We start from the raw sequence: 17,327 nt of genomic DNA, 5'->3' as shown, positions 1-17,327 counted from the left end.
ATTAAGAAACAGAAACACAGTTTACCCTAGCTACGCTGCACAAAAGAAATACAACAAACCCAATCAAACCTCTCACATACATACATGAAGAACACAAGACTACCAAAGATTGAGATGAAATGAAATCTGGGTAGTGGTTCAGTAATATATCAACCAACATTTATTCACTTTTTTTTGTGGAGGGGTTTGATTAAAAGCATTAGGGAATATATTCATGCATTCATAAACAGAAAACCAATAGTTTAAAAAGAATTATTGGCCAACATTAAAATATAGGAGATAATTAAAACAACATACTATTAACTAGTTACTTATTATTCATTGATCATACATTAATTTTTTTTTTCATGATATGATAACGGTAAATCATGTTACAATAAATCTCAACTCTCCCTAACTTTAAATTCTAGCTCCGCCACTGGGTATAAAACTTGTAAACAAAGTTTAAACTGCTTTACATACTCTATCCAAATTCCAGTCTTTAACTTTTATGGACCTCGAGTGCGTAATAGACAGTTGGAGTTGAATCCAATTTACAATTAGGCATGATATTGGGTTGGAAGATCTTGAAATCCTCTTCTTAAGTTGGCTTCACCTTGAGTGGTCTCCTAGGTCGAGATGGAGTTCTTGTAAAGTAACTGGAAACCATCAGCAGAGTCTACTCATAATGTGAGTGAGAATGTATATAGCTCTCAACCCTCAAACTGCAGGATTAGCTGGATGCTATGCTGAATGCGATGATGAAGGATAGCTTTCAGCATAGAACAGCCAGAAGGTACTTCAATCTCATCATAGTGAAAAACTTGTTGCTTCCACCAAACCAAGGTACCAAAATCAAAATCTGCAATATATGCTAAAAAAATGTCTACCTTCGAACTCCACAAGGTCATGAAAATTTCAAACAGACAACGGAGTGTATGTATTGGTAATAGTACTTTATATATTCAGTCAAAAACTGGTTCATGATTACACAACTCTTGTCACAAAAAGACGAAGGTTGAAGTAGTAAAATGGGGGGAAGCCAAAAAAGTCGGTTATCACCCTCCCACATGAATTACAAAGCAGTAATATATAGTACTTCGATGGCATTACATCAATGTCTAGTTTATGGATAGCAAAACTAGTAACCTATCATCCACCAAGATCATGAAAGCTGAAACACAGTTAGCAACGCAAACATGTACAAAACAATCATCCATGGCTGCCAAGCGATGCACACAAACAGCTCTGCGTAAACAGATGATCAGGGGTGTCTGCCTCTATAACAGGTCTCATCAAACATGGTATGGTGGAGGTGGAGAAATCTCTTATTTATCAGCAATGAGGCCAGTTTCAAAAAAAAGTTCCTTGCCATCATCTGACTCAAGAGGCTCTTCAGAAGGTTCATCATTGCACATTTCCAATTCCTCATCATTCAAAATCTCCACAGAGCGGCAACTTAAGCTGCAAAATGCTTTTTCACCCCTGCAGGAAATCGAATGATATAAGTAATTGATTCCAAAACTACTTGCCAGAGCTTTATTCATTAATAGATGTGTCTGCTTCATACCTGTATATGTAAATGTCTTTCCCCTCTTCCAGTTCCTTGTTACAGTAGTGGCAGAAGCTCAGGAAATTGTTTGAGGGGTACTGAACAAAACTCCCCAAGCTTGTAGCCAGCTGAGGTGATCCAATTCCCTTCTTCTCATTCTCAAAAGATTTGCTCAAATCCTCAGAGTGGCACAAAATGCAGTCACCAAAGATATGAGTTGTTTTTGGATTGGCACCATGAGAAATCACACAAGTATAATCCTCAGAAAGCTCAATCTCACTAGCTGAGAGAGACCCAACAAACTCATTGCCAGAACCAGTGGATCCAACATTCATTAGGGTGGCAGAGTTGGGGCTTCCTCCTATAAATTGTGGGTTGGTTACATTCTCCAAGCAAAAATTTCTAGTAGAATTGGGGTTAAGCTTGCTTAAACCTGATAGGGTTGAAAAGGTCCTAGCAGAATCGAATGAGCAAGACCTTATTTTTCCAAATGACTCAGGTTCTGATGGGGTTTCTCCAATTTCAAAAACAACATCAGAGCTACTCTCTTGTAAAGGAGACTTGACTTTGGAATGAGGGAAAATTGCATAGTTCTTGGGCAGAGATCTAGGTGACCCAATAGAATTGGTATTGGATCGAGAATCTCGGGTTTTAATCCTCATCCCAGGTCCAAAAAGAATGTTCTTACTCTCCGATGATCTGGGAACTTTCCCAGAACACTTCACATCATCATCAAAAGAGTCGATGATGCTTAAGCCTACTTTACTACTACCCCAGCTCCTCTTATGCCCATCGAGAGGTGATCTTGGGGACCTAAAGGGGCTGCCTAGATTCGAAAACACCCTGAAATCTAGAGGCGAAGTTGGGCTCCTAATTGAATCAGAATCTGTTAAACCTATAGGACCCAACCCCACAAACAGACCAGGGATAGTGAAAAAAGGGTTGCTTTTCGGATTCGGTCCAAGAACATCAGACCGGAAATGTGACTCAGACCCAGTATTAGAAATTGGCAGATGCCCCATTTGGTGTTGATCTTGATCCTTCTGAGTTGACCTGGTCCTCTTCCTCAGCATTATCTCAAAGTCCCCAACTGGGCACCAAAAAGCCCTCTTCTTTCTGTACCAAAATCAACAAACTTCAAATCAATACAAGAACTAATCCACAATCTATAGCTTATAGTCATCAAGAGCATCACAATCCATGAGCTACATTGCACAAAACAAATACAACAAACACAATCAAACCTCACACATACATAACTAACACAAGGCTATCAAATATTGAGATGAACTGAAATCTGGGTAGTGGTTCAATAATATGAACCAGCATTTATTCACTTTTTATTGTGGAGGGGTTTGATTAAAAGCATTAAAGGGTTGTCTGAAATGACAGAGAGATGTCAAATCAAATGTAAAGTGGGAAATTAATTAGCTTTGGCAATAAATCTATATGAACATGGGAAAGGGAGATGAATCCCTCTATATCATTTATCAATTAACCCAGAAAAAAAACAAAACATCTACTAAATAATAACAATACCCAGATAAGAACCCCTCAAAAAATCAGATTAAACATGCACAAGAACACAATGAATGCCCAATACAAAACTATAAAGCTCGAATTAAAAAACCCAGAAAGCAAAAGATCTCAAATTGGAGCTAGAACAACCCAACATTGGTGTCGAAACAAAGAGCGGAAGAAGAATCAGAAAAAGTGAAAAACCCACCTGACTGTTTTCACTCTCTCCTCTCTTTCAGCTCTGGAAATTAAAACTTGAGAAAGATGAGTTGATGATGGGTTATTTTCTTTGGTTACAAAACAAGGGGAGGCAGCAAATGCAAGTAAAGGAAAGAGAGAAGAAAAGAGTCTTTGGGTTTTGACAAGCGGTGTGTCTCTACGTGTGAAACTTGCCCTCCACTCCTCTCAGTCTCTCTCTGCCTCAAAATCAGGGAAGCACTGAGCTTCTGAAATACTCTTCAGAGACTCTCACTCACTCTTTCTCTCTAAAAAGCTCCTATTTTGTGTGTTTTCTCTCTCCCACAATAGAGAGTAGTGAAGACTGAAGAGTAATAAAACAAACTAGTCCGTATATTGTGTACGTATTTCACCAAAGCTTTTGTACTACATTCATCCTCTTTTACTGCCACCTCATCACCTAGTGCCTTCGGACCACTTCTTCCAAATATATTCCCAATTTCATTAAAACGGGGGACGTAATCGTTTGAAAACAACTTGAAGTATGAATCTTATTCAGCTCAAATACTAATTACTAACTTCTATCAACCAAAAAAGAGTACTAATTAGTAACCAACTATCCTTAGCAAATACTCATCAGGAAAAGAAAATAAAAACTATTATTAAACAAATATTTCTAACCGACATATAATATATCATTATATGATCTGCAAATATATCAGTTTCGATTGATCATCGATCTACTAATATATATACTAAAAAAACATACATTATGATTATCGGTATCTTAATTGTTTGTTATTTGGTCTATCTTTTACATAGGTTTACAACTTAGGCATATGTATATATAATTTATTTACCTGAAAGATCAACAGAGTTAGAGATTATTTAAATATCCAACTTTTTTTTGATATTAGATAATTTTTAAGAGATTCTATATGATACATATATTAGTTGATGAACTATCCATCGATCGATGAGACTAAAAAGTAGCCTAAACTTGAATTCATCCATTTCATAATTTCCAGCCCTATGCTTAAACGGTTAAACCTACAAAGTCTAGAATTTTAATTAAATACAGGAAATATAAAAAAGAGTAATTTTTTTTTTCATGTTTGAGTGAATAATAATTAAAGTTGAGTAATTATCTGGGGGAGGTGAAAGAGAAGTTGGTAAAAGGGCACTTTGCAGACGGGAGTGGGTCAAAGTTCAATTAACTCAAGAAAAGAAAGAAAAAAATGGGTTCCAGTTTCTTCTTTACTTTACTGTACTGAGCTGAGTCATCACTAAACGACAAAAGAAACCTGTGGACTCACAGAGGCGCAGGTTTTTCCATTATGACTGTCTGACTGACCTGATCTGACCTGACCTGACCTGACCCCGCAACGGAGGCCGTTTGGGCAGCGTTAACGGAGCGGCGGTAGGGTTATATTTGGTATTTCGTACGCTAGTCCCTGACGAGCTCACACGTGCCCCCTACTAAAGGTTGTTTGATGTAGAGTCCATTTGAAGTTGATTGATAGCGTGACGCGTGGCCCTAAGCGGCTTTACTCCTTTCGCCTTTCATGTCCAGCACCACAAACTGACGTCATTATCATGAGATGTTGCACTTTTTTAGACAAGAATACGAAATCTTCGTTTTCTTACTTGATTGGAATGAAATACCTTAGATAAAAATAAAAAATAAAAAAACTTCTTCATTTTATTTTGGAAATCTTAAGACCTTAGTTTACACCATAACTGAGAATCTACCATCTGTTTACTAAATGAATGTATTGGCGCACATACACAAGAACAAATGAGAAATCATTTTATTTCATACATATATAGTGTTTTTTACCAACTTCAACGAATAAGAATGAAACTATTATTTATCTTATCTCGACAATCATATAGCCCTTTTTTATAAACCATACATGTATTTAGACAAGCTCCAAAAACATTGTTTAGAACATCTTGTGTCTTTGTATCCTTTAGTTTTGTAAATTAAGTCTCTGATCTTATTAATAATGACCATCTTAAGCTCATAGCTCAATGAGATGTCAAGCATCGAAGGATTTGAGACTTAAATTAATAACTAACTCTTTGAGTGTTTATTTGGTTTAGTGTCTTGAAGCGGATTTGCAGGTTGGTAGGTAAAGTATATGTATCAATGTCTTAACAAAGGGTTTGGTATTGTGCTAGAAACAAATTAATGAAACAAAATAGAATGGAAAGAATAAGTAGGGCCATTTCCATAGATTCTATTTTAAAAGATTTTGATAATACATTTCAGGTTTTTTCATGCCCTCACGTACAATTTGGTATCTCATAAATCCTATGAATGTGACATTTCCTCTCCCTTCACTCTGTTTCATTTAGATACAAGTTTTGTCATTCATAGTGACTTAGTACCAGAAAAGAAAATCAGTAACTCCAAATTGATATGTGTGATACATGTCAGTTATATTGACGAGGAGAAAATCATTATCTAGTTATGTAAGAAAATTTATTATTTCAAAATAAATAAATCATATAATTACCATTAATTTTTGTTCTTATTACAAGAATTGTTCCATGCATCGTGTGTATGTACACACATGTATAAGTGATTTAAAACATTCAATACTGATAGAATGCGTAATAAGTATGTATTGATAAATATTGCACTATAATTTTTTTTTCTTTATAACCTTAAAATACATTTCTTTTTACATAACACTCTGAATGATAGCACACTTTTTATTTGTTATTATTAAAAAAAAATATCAGACAAGATCATCCTATCTCATCATCATCATTCTAAGACCTAACGGAACTTTCTCTATTCTATCTTTGTTCTTCTACTTGAAAATGGGATTGTGATACTTATAATCAACTGTGATTTCTTTCGGTACTTGCAACTTTTATATACGAATTAAGTATTGGAAATTCCAGTTAGTCACAGGACCTTTGCTGTTAAAAACTATAAAGGTTGAGACTAATTTGTCTAGTAAAAGCATGTCACATATCCAAGTCCATAGATTCGCTTTGCACCATTGAGTAGATATTGGTTTATTATAATGGTAACATTGTACGAGCCACAAGGTCTTTGTTTCTACCACATTTTTTTTAACACGTTTTGATGTTTGTTATTCATTTCTTGCTCAATGGGGAACACATGATGGAGGTAATATTCTTATGTTTTGATCATGTTAGAGTAATAATTATATGCATTTGTCTTGTTTTTTCCGATGGCTTTTTTAACCTATTTGGTCACATTCTGTTCACACTTCATATATTACTATTTACTGAAAAGTGAGAACTATCTCCTTAATTATGAGTACGTGACATTAGCATTTTCTGATAAATATGATTGCATAAACCTTATATTTCAAAGGCAGGAATTACATGATCTAACTAATTTGAAGGAAACGATTCATAAACTATAACAATGGAAGAGCAAGGAATCAGACAATCCATTTGGCAAAATCATCAAAAAAGAAATCTTTTTTTTCTTTTCCCAAATCGTCAAACCGATATAATTCGATCAAGACATTATATCGAACACTCTTATGAGTTCTTCACATAATCCCAATAAGGGTATTTATATACAAATCCATGAACGTTATACGTACAGAAGTTAAGTGCTTCATGAGGCCAATTGTCACAGAACTGTTGTTGGCTCTGCAAATCTTCATCCTTATATTATGAATTACATTACACAATGCATATATAAGATGGCTGAAACCTGTTAGTGCACGATCACATTTTCTTCTTTGGGTTCAAAAGATAAACAAGTGATCGTTATCTCTCAAAGTATTCAGTTCTTCAACCACTGAGCCGTCAGCCATGACAATTGTGCTTCCTCTTTTTTCCAACTTTTTCTCTGCATTCACAGCATGTAACGAGTTACAGTGTTACACTATGTAAGTATAAACCAGGTAGTATTGTTTCCTTTGCCTATAAATAGGTTGTTTTCTCTCTTTTAGAATGTAACTTGGTCACAATGTAGTCTTAAAATTTCCAATACGCTTCCAAATTGATCAGGTTTGTCCTTTGGGATATTCAGAACTATGGAAGATATAAGGGTTTAGTGTCATGGTATGCTTTGGATGCTAATTGTGTCTCGAGTAGAGTGATAATTACCTGCTAATCTCAGAAGGTTGTCTATAGAATCAGGCAGATGAATTAGTTTTCCTTTGGAGTCACCTTCATTTGGATGATGGCCATGAATTATCACTCTCATGGTAATTGGCGCCGGAGCACTAGTTTTGTTTGTTCCTGTAACATGATAGCAAAATCTTAAGGCAAAATGTGTATTCTAGTTACTGTATAGTTGTATCATAATTAGTTTGTTCTTGTACCACTCATATTCACTCTTTATAGGTGACATAGCTATAGCTGATTCCCCTATGCCATATAACAATACAGAACTAGTTAAACTGGGAGATGATCGAGTTTACCTTCCACAATTGGATCTCCATGGTTATCCACTGGTTCATGATTTCGTGCATCTTCATTTGATTCCATACCCTGCAAATAAGAGGGATAAAATTGGGAAAGAGTACCGGAAGTCCTGATTAAACTCCATAGAAGCAAGTCTATGTCCATTCAAGATATTCAAGAAACAGTTAATGAGTGTACCAGCTGCTCTGTATTAAGTTCTTCCAGCAATTCTGGTAGAAATGGAATTTCTTGTAACACCTCCTGTTTTAAGTCCTTCAAGTGCTGAGAAGGAAGGAGTCAGCATGAACAAATATCTTTAGAAGTTGCATAACTATGATGAGGCCGGGACGGTCATAATGTTTATAGGTGTTACAGAATACAGACCTGAGTAAAGTTTGTGATGATTATCTTTGAGTCTTCATTCTGTGGCTGAATCATTTGCTTGAAATGCTGATGACTGATGCGTATAACCTGAGAAAGCCTTTTTGTTCTCACTGTAAATGGTTGTGGGATATTGAAAAACACCCCTAACTCTCCTACCATGTCTGCAGATCCTAGAGTTGACAAGAACTGCCAGATACAAGCCATTCTATCAGAAAAAACATCTATCTATAGTTCTATAGATACAGTAATTGATTTGCTATACAGAGGCAAAAAGTTTGTATGATGAACTTAATTTCCCTAGTTCATAATGGGGGACTCTGAAAGTCGGAAAATTGCTACTTCCATACAAGTTCAGTGTACCAATTTTTTGTAAATGAAGTTTCCAAACATTACCTGTTCTGTGCCGTTCTTGTATACTAGCATGTCCTGCAGTTTCAAATATTCTCGCGACAGTTAATAAATAATGTTTCCAGTGTTGCAGTTTGAACATCAATATGTGAGAGAGAAGTAATACCAAAGCTCCGGTTACTAGAATGTAAAAGTCTGTTGGAATTTCATTTTGCAAGATAATGTCAACTTTGGGAGGAAAATATTCTGCTTTCATCTCTGAGACCTGTAACAAACATGGTGTACACAACATCAGCATGGTACTACTAATATTTTTTCAGATCTAGTATAGAGGTGAAGATGGGCTAAATGAGAATTGTACCAATTGAACGGTAAGCTCTTCAGAAATTCCTTTAAATAGGTAGGTTTTATCAATGGTTTTCCGGAAAAGATGGTGCGCAATGCTGGATCTTATTGCTTTCGGAAGGTCTTGTAGAACTTCTTCCTGCTGTAACTCTGCTGTCTTGAACTTGAGTTGCATGTGGGCAAGCATTTGCTCTTTCAAGCCTTCTGGAAGTCTGTTCTTGCTTGCATATCTGAATATCTCATTGATAGAGTCCCTCTAAATATATAAATCATACTCAACATCATGATAATTCCTCTAAACAATCAATTAATCTTAAGTGGGATTTCACATTCATCAATGGTTCATGATTCGAAAACTTGATCGAAACAAGATAACAAACAAACTATCTGCCTATATATCCAGAAGAGAACATTATGTAACAGAGAAAGAAAAGTTACCATGAACAATGTCCGGAAAGCACTGTGGACAACAAGATTGGTCATGTTACCAACCAAATAAGCAAAGAGTCCAATGTTGAAAAGCATATAGAAGATGCTGAAAATCTTCTCCCCAAAGTTAACTGCGTGCAAGTCACCATAGCCAACAGTGGTGAGGGTGACAGTGGCCCAGTATATGGCATATGTGTAACCTAGCCAGATGCTTCTGTGTTCAAAATTATTGACCTCAGTTCCAATCCATGTATCAGCTGAGGCTTTGTGATGGGTGGCCATCCAGTAGTAGAAACAACCTGCCGAGTGCACTGCAAATAGTGTAACCTGTACAACATCCGTAGGAAAAGTCGACACAATCGATTGGTAACATAAAGAAGAGTGCATAAAGCTTTTTGAGGATTACAAATTAAGACCAGCAAACTAGTACTTACACAAATGAGTTTGAAGTATCTGACCCAAAAGTAACTAAAGCGAGTGTCTTTCTCTAGTCTGCAGGAAAACATGTATCGATCAACAGACAGATGTGTTTTCGGAAGAGAAGGTAGGAATGTCATTGGATCCATGAAGTACAGTACCTTTTAAAGAGTTCACTGACGCGGCGGAGACGCCAGAGACGAAGCAGATTGAGGATGCCAAAGACGAGGCCCTCTCGAGTATGGCCAGTGAAGAGTCTGTGAAGGGCTTGAAACGGTACAGTCGAGGCTACGTCCATTGCGAAGTAATATTTTGTAATGTACCTGCAATCATATCATGCATCTACGCAGCTCATTACCGAGAAATTAAGCAAATACGAATCTTATAACATGTTCTTGATGCTATAGCTAGACTCAATCAAAGACAATTCACCAGTAGACTACGGTTCTCTTGCTTGATTACCATGGTCAAAGATATGCATTTTAATTTTCATTTTGTATCAAAATCTGATGTATAACTATTGGTATATCTGTATATGATGATAATTAATTAAAATCTTCTTTAATCATCAGATAAATAACATTTTCCAGGTTCATTTGTAGATGGGTATTTGTTGTTCCATAGTTTGGTTAGGGAAAGATTGGATATGCAATAGTCTAGATTTTGATATATTTTGACTTTGACTACCCTCTAAGATGTGCTTGTTCAATGAACTATCGCAAACTTCATTTTTAGATTTTGTGTAAAAATTTGTTTACTAATTATAATTGATGAAAATTATTTTACAGAAACAACACGTCATTGGAGATTTGAATAACAAATACCAATTTGATTAACACCTAATCACACCGTGTTCATGTATTGAATAGATCGATCTCTTTACTTGTCTAGCTTTCTTACCTGGAAGCAATTTTCTTATGATCAAGCACCAAGAGGTAGGTTGACTTGTCCAAGTAAGCCACAAAGAAAGTGAGTGCTATATCGACGGCGAAGAAGGCATCGACCACCAAATCCACCGGCATGAGAGATCCCGTCGCCACCTTTTTGAAAGCCAACTCGAACGGCGACGCCCATGCTGAGTACACCACCAGCACCACCAAGAACGTCTGCCACCACCTTCATACCATCACAATATTCACTATTAGTTAATATCCAACTATTCATACAAATAATCAAGTGTACAAATTAATGACATATTAATTTCCTAACATATATAGAGAAAAACGTAGATTCATTCATTAAAACTTGACGTGAACTTTCAGGTTGTGGAATAAGAAGAGTGTATGAACATAGACATACCGGTATCTCCTATCGTAGGGAGCAACAACAAATCCCTTGGTTTGCAAGTGGCCATCATCGACGACGGTTCCAAAAGCGGGCAATATGCTGCTCGAAACCGAGGCCAAGTTCCTGATCTCGCCGCTCGACCGCCTTCGGAACAGCAGAGGCAGCGGCGACGCCGTTAGGAACGACGACGACATTATTGAACCACTAGCTACTAGAACTAAGAAATAGAGAAGAGAGGGAGATGAAGAAGAATTGAAGAAGACGTTTTGGCTAGTTGTTGATTATATATGAAATAATCAAAGTCTATGATCTCATTAGAATAGTATTTGATAGTTTGTAATTGTTTGTGCAAGTCTACGAGCTGATTAATATATGCGTATATCAAAAGGAAGGTGGTAGAGAGCTTTCACACGAATCTCTATATTTTTAAGTCTGGAATCATATTTTGCGGAGAGATAACATAGATAATACATTGGAGACGATTTGGGAAATGAATTTGCATACATGATCACCTCCCTTAATAAGTCAAATCCTTATGAAAATGCCAAAATTAGCACTGTCGTCTATATCGATCATCTATATGTTATAATATCATATACTCGTATGCATCCGTAGAGCCTTTGACAATAGAAGCAAGAGATTAGAACAGGACCACGATATATATGTATCCACAATGCTACAAGAAAGTACGCAGAGTTAGATATTATCTCAAAGAATGGGGGTTTCAATAACTTTGTGTGCATAGTCAGATTGACACACCAAATTGACTATGGAGAAAAAAATGCACACTGGTTTAATAGCTATTTTGGAGATTGTTATAGCCTAATTGACAATGAGATTGCAGTTGATATTATAGAATCGTGACTAGCGCCTTTAGTAACGGAAACAGATTCTATTCACCTAAAGAGGAACTTTACTGACACAAAATAATGTATTTAAATGCTCATGTTCAATATCAGCCACTCGTTTATTAAACATCATTTCTAGTTTGATCCATATAAAGAATTAACGAGTTGTCAGTTTTATTTTATTCTTTCTAGTTTGATTGACTTGAAGATAAATGTTTTTTGTTTTTAATAGCTTTTCGGCTTTGTTTTTATGGGTATTGTAATTAAATTTGTTCCTTGATCAATGAATCATTCATTTCTCACAAAAACAAAATGTCATTATGCATCCTTTTATGCTAATCTCTAAGTTAATGGTCAACATGGATATAAAGTTAGATTATATCCAGAAAAAAATTGTTGACCGAGGTAAAAACATATGCTACTTATTGAAATGGAATGAAAGAGGGGAAAAACTTAGGTGAACCGACCCGAACCTGTCGGTCCAAACCGGGCTTTTTTCCAGTTTCAATTTTTTTTTTTGACAGGTCTGGTCCAATATTTGTATCTGTCGGTTCGGTTCTGTCCTAGGCCATCAATCACTCTCTCAAATCACAACACTTTCCCAATTTTATTCAATCTCAATTCGAATCGAATTTCCCTGTTTATCTCTCGATTTCAATTCAATCCCTCTCAGCCATAGATCTTACCCAGTCAAACACAAATCAAAATAGCTATATATTTCCAAATCTCCAACACTTGTTTCGGGCAACTCTTTGTGATTTTTCAGATCCTTAGTCCATCAGGTAACTCGCTTTAGATCTCAAACACTCGAATTTGGATATGAGGTGATTGAGGTCGTCGCTCGTTCTTCATCGGAGCCAGATGCAAACTGGAATAAAGCTCGAAAACTGGCGAGCCCGGCTAGATTTATGCCAATCCAAGCTTTTGTCTGTCCTTATAATTTTTTCGACAGTAGTTGTTCTGAGCCCGAGCTATGAGAATTAGCTGCTGGTCTGGGACCGTGCCCAGTCTTATAACCAACCATGGTCATCTAGAGGTGACCTAAGCCAATAAGACGTGGACATTTGGTCATTAAATTGATATTTAAATACATTAAATAATAATATTAACAAGCACCCCCTGAGCAAAGAAAAAATATGTTCTTCTTCCGTAAAGAACTCGTCCAATAAACCCTCATCTTATTGGTTTTAGGTAACCATGAGTCCATGACTGGTCACCAAAGTTCTAACTATAAGAATGGGTAAAATTTTGGAATATCATATTCGTAATTGGTTCTACTATTTTTTTTCGTTCGACTCGCAATTAAAAAGTGGCAAGATACTTTTGAAGAAATTGAATCGTTGATGTATTAATTGAAACAGTATAATATTAATTATTCTTATCGAGAGGTCAGTTTCCACATTTCTCTTTTAATCTTGTTGTCACCTATTTTTTTTTTTTTTTTTTTTTTTTGGTAAATTTGATCTTGTTGTCACCTTTGGTAAGGTGCACATTACTTCATATGCAATGTATGATCTACAACTCACGAAATTGGATTGGGAAGACCATCCACGACACGGTAATAGAAATAAATTGATACATTTCAGGATTGTTCTGTCATCAGTCACGACATAGTTATATATGTCAGAAATAACGTAATTCATGTACAAAAATGATGAACCCCTCAAATATCAAAAAGATCAATAGTTAACTTGGTTGCAAACGATTTGCATTCAGAAAGGCCTAGGGATCATCATCTTGCGCTCAAAATAGCTTTCCCCTTTCCTTCCTTGTTGCTGCAAATCTCCACCTTTCATGATAAAGTTTGCCTTGTTGGGAGTGACCCGCTGCATTTGTGCAAGGAAGACTAAGATTAGCTTGAAAAGGCAAGTGGCTGGAATCCAAGAGGATCCTGGTGATGGGCAAGAACGGCTTCCTTCGATTTCAATTTCTCAGAATGGATGCTAACCGGTGTGGTGATCCATTGAAGGATGAAGCGGTTCGTGCAAAATCACTGTTGAGAAAGGCGGCAGTGATTTGTCGAGTAATTCTGAAACAAGTAGGGATGCTAATGATGCATCTTGCCTCCTCTCACTGCCTTTTGTTCTCTGATGTCCAGGCAAGCTCTTCAATTGAACAAAGGTGATCAATACAATTGAAGGGGGTCCGCAGTTGATGTCTCAGCTGTCGTTCCATGTAAGTTGCCATTCCAGCTTTGAGTCAGAATTTTTATGTTTGTCATGTGTCAAAACCGTTGGGGTTGCTCTCTGTGCTATATTTGTGACTAAGTATCATCGTCTTTCAGTTAGATGATATATCAATTTAAGTTTAAGAGTTTTGTGTCTAATTTAGTAATGGCTAGAATAAGGCTTGAATAAAATCAAACCTGATGGTCTATATAGTACATTTCTGATGTACACAGAGCCTTTATATCGGAATGAGGAAATGTTATACTGCGTGAATTTATGTCAATCAGTGTGGCCTTGTTGAATGAGAGGCACCATAGTGTTGATGATGTACCAGGTCCTAGTTATGACTAATCTGAACATGACGCTGTCCGACTTGCTATTCTGATAAAATTTTGGTGTACTCTGCGCTGAACTGTTAATTTAGGGTTCATGATGTATAATCTGGAAATTAAACGTATATTGCAGGTATGAACAGTTGGCTAAAAGTGCACCAACAATCTTGGATGATCCTCTTTTTGCTGATTCGTATCTCAATGTGTTACACATGCCATCTGCATTTCCTCATTCAGAGAGATCCAGGCGTTCACCTGAATCTGCAAATAGCAGCTCCACATACATGTCCGACTTTGAAGATGAACCATGCAGCAATGGTAGACAGTGTTCGGTATGTTGAGTGTGTCAACTATTTACAAGAAGTTGCAAATTCCTCGTACTCTCAAGCTAAGATGATTCATATATTGATGCCTAGCACACCATTCTAAAGAGAATAAATGATTAGCTTCTGCTTAACCCAAAAGGGTCTTGTTATTCGCAGACCTCAAAGGTCAATCTAGACATCCTCTTTCTTGTTCTGTTCTTTTGAAGTTACTTTATTATGTAAATTGTCAGTAATATCTTTTTGAAGGGAGCATTGTATGCATGAGACAGTTATATGGGCAATTTACATTATAAACTAAACTAATAAAAAGTACATTTATTAAGAGTGTATTCAACATAGGGCAGTTTAAATCTTAAAAGTACTACCCTGCTAAAATGCTGCATTGTTTATAGTTGAAAGGTGAAACACTATCCTTCCTATTTTAGTTTATTGTAGTTACATTTCATTTTCCAGGTTATTATGAAGGACCATGTTGCCGCTGGACTTTGCTGCATCCCAACTTTTTATGAACTCTTCGTTGCAAGAGGAAGCTATAAAACATTTGGAAAATTCCAAGGTATACTTTTGCTCTTGGACTGGCTTAATTTGTCTTGAACTGCTTGCAATATGGCTCTTAATCTTCTCCTTACTGATTTTCAGCTTGGTGGTTTGGTAATTAGTCTTGCTATTTAGATATGTAAGAAGGGAATTAAGTGTCCGTTTGGTTCATGATCCAAACATAAGTGTTTTAAACTATGATACAATTGAAGGATTTTACTCCTAGTAAAGCATGTTGATTTCCATGTGCAGTGCTGTTGTGTATCAAAGTTGACATGTACTTGCTTTTTATTCGAATCTTTAACCTGAAAACTTACCTTTGATTTTCAACTGAAGGTGTGCTAAAAATAATACCTTTTAGTATGTCTAGCTTGTCTTATATATTTCTGAACGGCCTAGTGACCACATTGCCTTTGTGTGTGTGTCCACTGGATGCTGTCTGATGGGCGAAATATATGACTTCACAAAAGACGTTATTAAGCTAGCTTTCTCCACCATTGCCAATTTTCTCTGGTTGGATGCCTATATTTCCTAGTATTGCGGCTGGGTTAACCACATGTGCAGCTGGAAACCAACAGCTTTATGTCACCCAGTTTAGGTTTTACACATGTTTGGCTCAGTTTTTGCAACGTGAGGGGGCCTGTGAGGATGTTGATTGTTGAGTATAGTTCCTTATTGGAAAAATAGGACGCTGCACTAGAGCTCATAAGGTTTTGGGCATTCCGCTCCATAATCACCTATTGGATTTGGGCCAGATCTTGATATTTCTTCAGTAATCTAGTTATGTAATGTTTCCAAATTTACGGAATATGTAGTAATTGCACATATTTCCTTTAGGTTTTCATATAATGTTACCATGGTTGTAGATGCACTTTGATGAAGCGCTACCAGCATGATACAAAGGTGGGGATTGTAAATCTCGAAATGACTTTGTTTTCTTCTGTTTCTGATATAATCCATCTCTACAATTTGTTTAATTACAAACTATTGATGAAATGGTTACATTGTTAGAGGACTGACTGTTTTGTATTGTCTGTTTTACTCCATTGAAGTCCCAAAGCTGATTGCATTTATTCTTTTCTGCATAGACCAATATGCAGAATGACAAAGCTTGGACTATACAATTGTTGGTTTTGACGTGTTCGCCCCTTGTGGTGAAAATGGACGAGTTTATTATCCCACTCCTCCCTTGATTTTCAGGTCAGACTTTGCTCATTTTCATTTCATCTTTGCATAACTTTATAATTTCATTGTTCTGAGTCCTAAAGATATCAGCTTTCAAACAGTTGGCCGAGTACCTAGAAGGTGGCCAGAAAATCTCTTGGTTGAAATCCATAATACAGTAGTGCTTCTATTTTACGGTTTATTTGAACTACAGTCATGCATTAGCTACACTGCTCAAACTTTTTTAGAACAAATGATGTATATTTGAATTTTGAGGGAAATTGTTGTCATTAAATACTAAGTTTTTGATAATAACAGGTTTATTTTTATTTAAACTGAATCTTTATTCTCTGAGATATTTGTAGTAGTTAATTGACAGAGGTGAAGTTCCGTCTGAATAAAAATAAAAAATAAAAATATTGGAAGTCCATTAACCTTAGAGCTCTGTTAGCGCTTCTGTTTTGCTTCGTGATATTAGGCAAAAGCTTTCGTGCGAACACGTACAGTTAGACTAAGCAATTTCAACAACAATAACAAATCCCCCGGCTACTTCTAGGGAGATCAAGAGATTTTGAGCCAAAGACGTCTTCTTAAATTAGGGAAGACGTCTTCGACCTTTTCTCTCTATCTTCTTGGGATCTCTAGTTGGAGGAAAACTTACGGTTTTTAGAGTATATTATCAAGACTTATTACGCGGATAGTAAACTACATATTAGTTATTGACCAAATTTCAGTTTACAAATACATCATTTATACATTATCTTATATATTTTAGGACAAAAATTAACAAATTAGGACAACTAATGCCCATATGTCATCTGTCACTACATATTTTACCAAACTACCATTCACTACATATTTTACTGTTGCTATGGACATGTTACTGCCGTGTCGACGAGAGACGTGTTACTGTGGTGTCGACATGAGACGTGTTACTGTCGTGTCGACATGAGACGTGTTACTGTCGTGTAGGAAGGTGCTACTACCGTGTCGACGAGAGAGGTGTTACTATCGTGTCGACGAGAGAGGTGTTACTATCGTGTCGACGAGAGAGGTGTTACTATCGTGTCGACGAGAGACGTGCTACTGTCGTGTGGACGAGAGAGGTG

The 17,327-nt window shown here is 36.5% G+C and overlaps 3 protein-coding genes across 3 annotated transcripts; 1 reads left to right on the top strand and 2 right to left on the bottom strand.

Moving 5' to 3' along the window:
* Nucleotides 1-917: 917 nt before the first annotated feature.
* LOC101296169 lies at nucleotides 918-3,624 on the bottom strand. Its single transcript, XM_004291360.1, has 3 exons — nucleotides 3,258-3,624; nucleotides 1,550-2,647; nucleotides 918-1,464 (listed from the first exon to the last, which is right to left on the bottom strand). Exons 2-3 carry the CDS (start codon nucleotides 2,602-2,604, stop codon nucleotides 1,308-1,310), a joined length of 1,212 nt encoding a protein of 403 aa, XP_004291408.1. The 5' UTR covers nucleotides 2,605-2,647; nucleotides 3,258-3,624; the 3' UTR covers nucleotides 918-1,307.
* A 3,058-nt stretch (nucleotides 3,625-6,682) lies between these two features.
* LOC101295882 (potassium channel KAT3-like) lies at nucleotides 6,683-11,122 on the bottom strand. Its single transcript, XM_004291359.1, has 13 exons — nucleotides 10,856-11,122; nucleotides 10,457-10,672; nucleotides 9,718-9,879; nucleotides 9,574-9,631; nucleotides 9,149-9,466; nucleotides 8,727-8,966; nucleotides 8,532-8,630; nucleotides 8,411-8,443; nucleotides 8,018-8,203; nucleotides 7,832-7,915; nucleotides 7,651-7,720; nucleotides 7,334-7,468; nucleotides 6,683-7,073 (listed from the first exon to the last, which is right to left on the bottom strand). Exons 1-13 carry the CDS (start codon nucleotides 11,035-11,037, stop codon nucleotides 6,970-6,972), a joined length of 1,887 nt encoding a protein of 628 aa, XP_004291407.1. The 5' UTR covers nucleotides 11,038-11,122; the 3' UTR covers nucleotides 6,683-6,969.
* A 2,518-nt stretch (nucleotides 11,123-13,640) lies between these two features.
* Nucleotides 13,641-16,286, top strand: LOC101295587. Its single transcript, XM_004291358.1, has 5 exons — nucleotides 13,641-13,669; nucleotides 13,790-13,866; nucleotides 14,325-14,523; nucleotides 14,971-15,073; nucleotides 16,143-16,286. Coding segments are annotated over exons 2-5 (321 nt in total). The 5' UTR covers nucleotides 13,641-13,669; nucleotides 13,790-13,864; the 3' UTR covers nucleotides 16,160-16,286.
* The last annotated feature ends 1,041 nt before the right edge of the window (nucleotides 16,287-17,327 follow it).

Source organism: Fragaria vesca, linkage group LG2, assembly GCF_000184155.1.
Source record: "Fragaria vesca subsp. vesca linkage group LG2, FraVesHawaii_1.0, whole genome shotgun sequence".
Lineage (NCBI taxonomy): Eukaryota > Viridiplantae > Streptophyta > Magnoliopsida > Rosales > Rosaceae > Fragaria > Fragaria vesca.
This window is presented reverse-complemented; position numbering and strand designations above follow the sequence as displayed.

Excerpts from the sequence above, each read along its gene's own strand:
- LOC101296169 (XM_004291360.1), bottom strand. The coding sequence starts at position 2,604 with ATGCTGAGGAAGAGGACCAGGTCAACTCAGAAGGATCAAGATCAACAC. Across the intron at positions 1,465-1,549 it reads AAAGACATTTACATATACAG|GGGTGAAAAAGCATTTTGCA; the intron begins GTATGAAGCAGA and ends GATTTCCTGCAG.
- LOC101295882 (XM_004291359.1), bottom strand. The coding sequence starts at position 11,037 with ATGTCGTCGTCGTTCCTAACGGCGTCGCCGCTGCCTCTGCTGTTCCGA. Across the intron at positions 9,880-10,456 it reads CATAAGAAAATTGCTTCCAG|GTACATTACAAAATATTACT; the intron begins GTAAGAAAGCTA and ends ATATGATTGCAG. Across the intron at positions 7,916-8,017 it reads TCATCACAAACTTTACTCAG|CACTTGAAGGACTTAAAACA; the intron begins GTCTGTATTCTG and ends CTTCCTTCTCAG.
- LOC101295587 (XM_004291358.1), top strand. Across the intron at positions 14,524-14,970 it reads GCAATGGTAGACAGTGTTCG|GTTATTATGAAGGACCATGT; the intron begins GTATGTTGAGTG and ends TTCATTTTCCAG.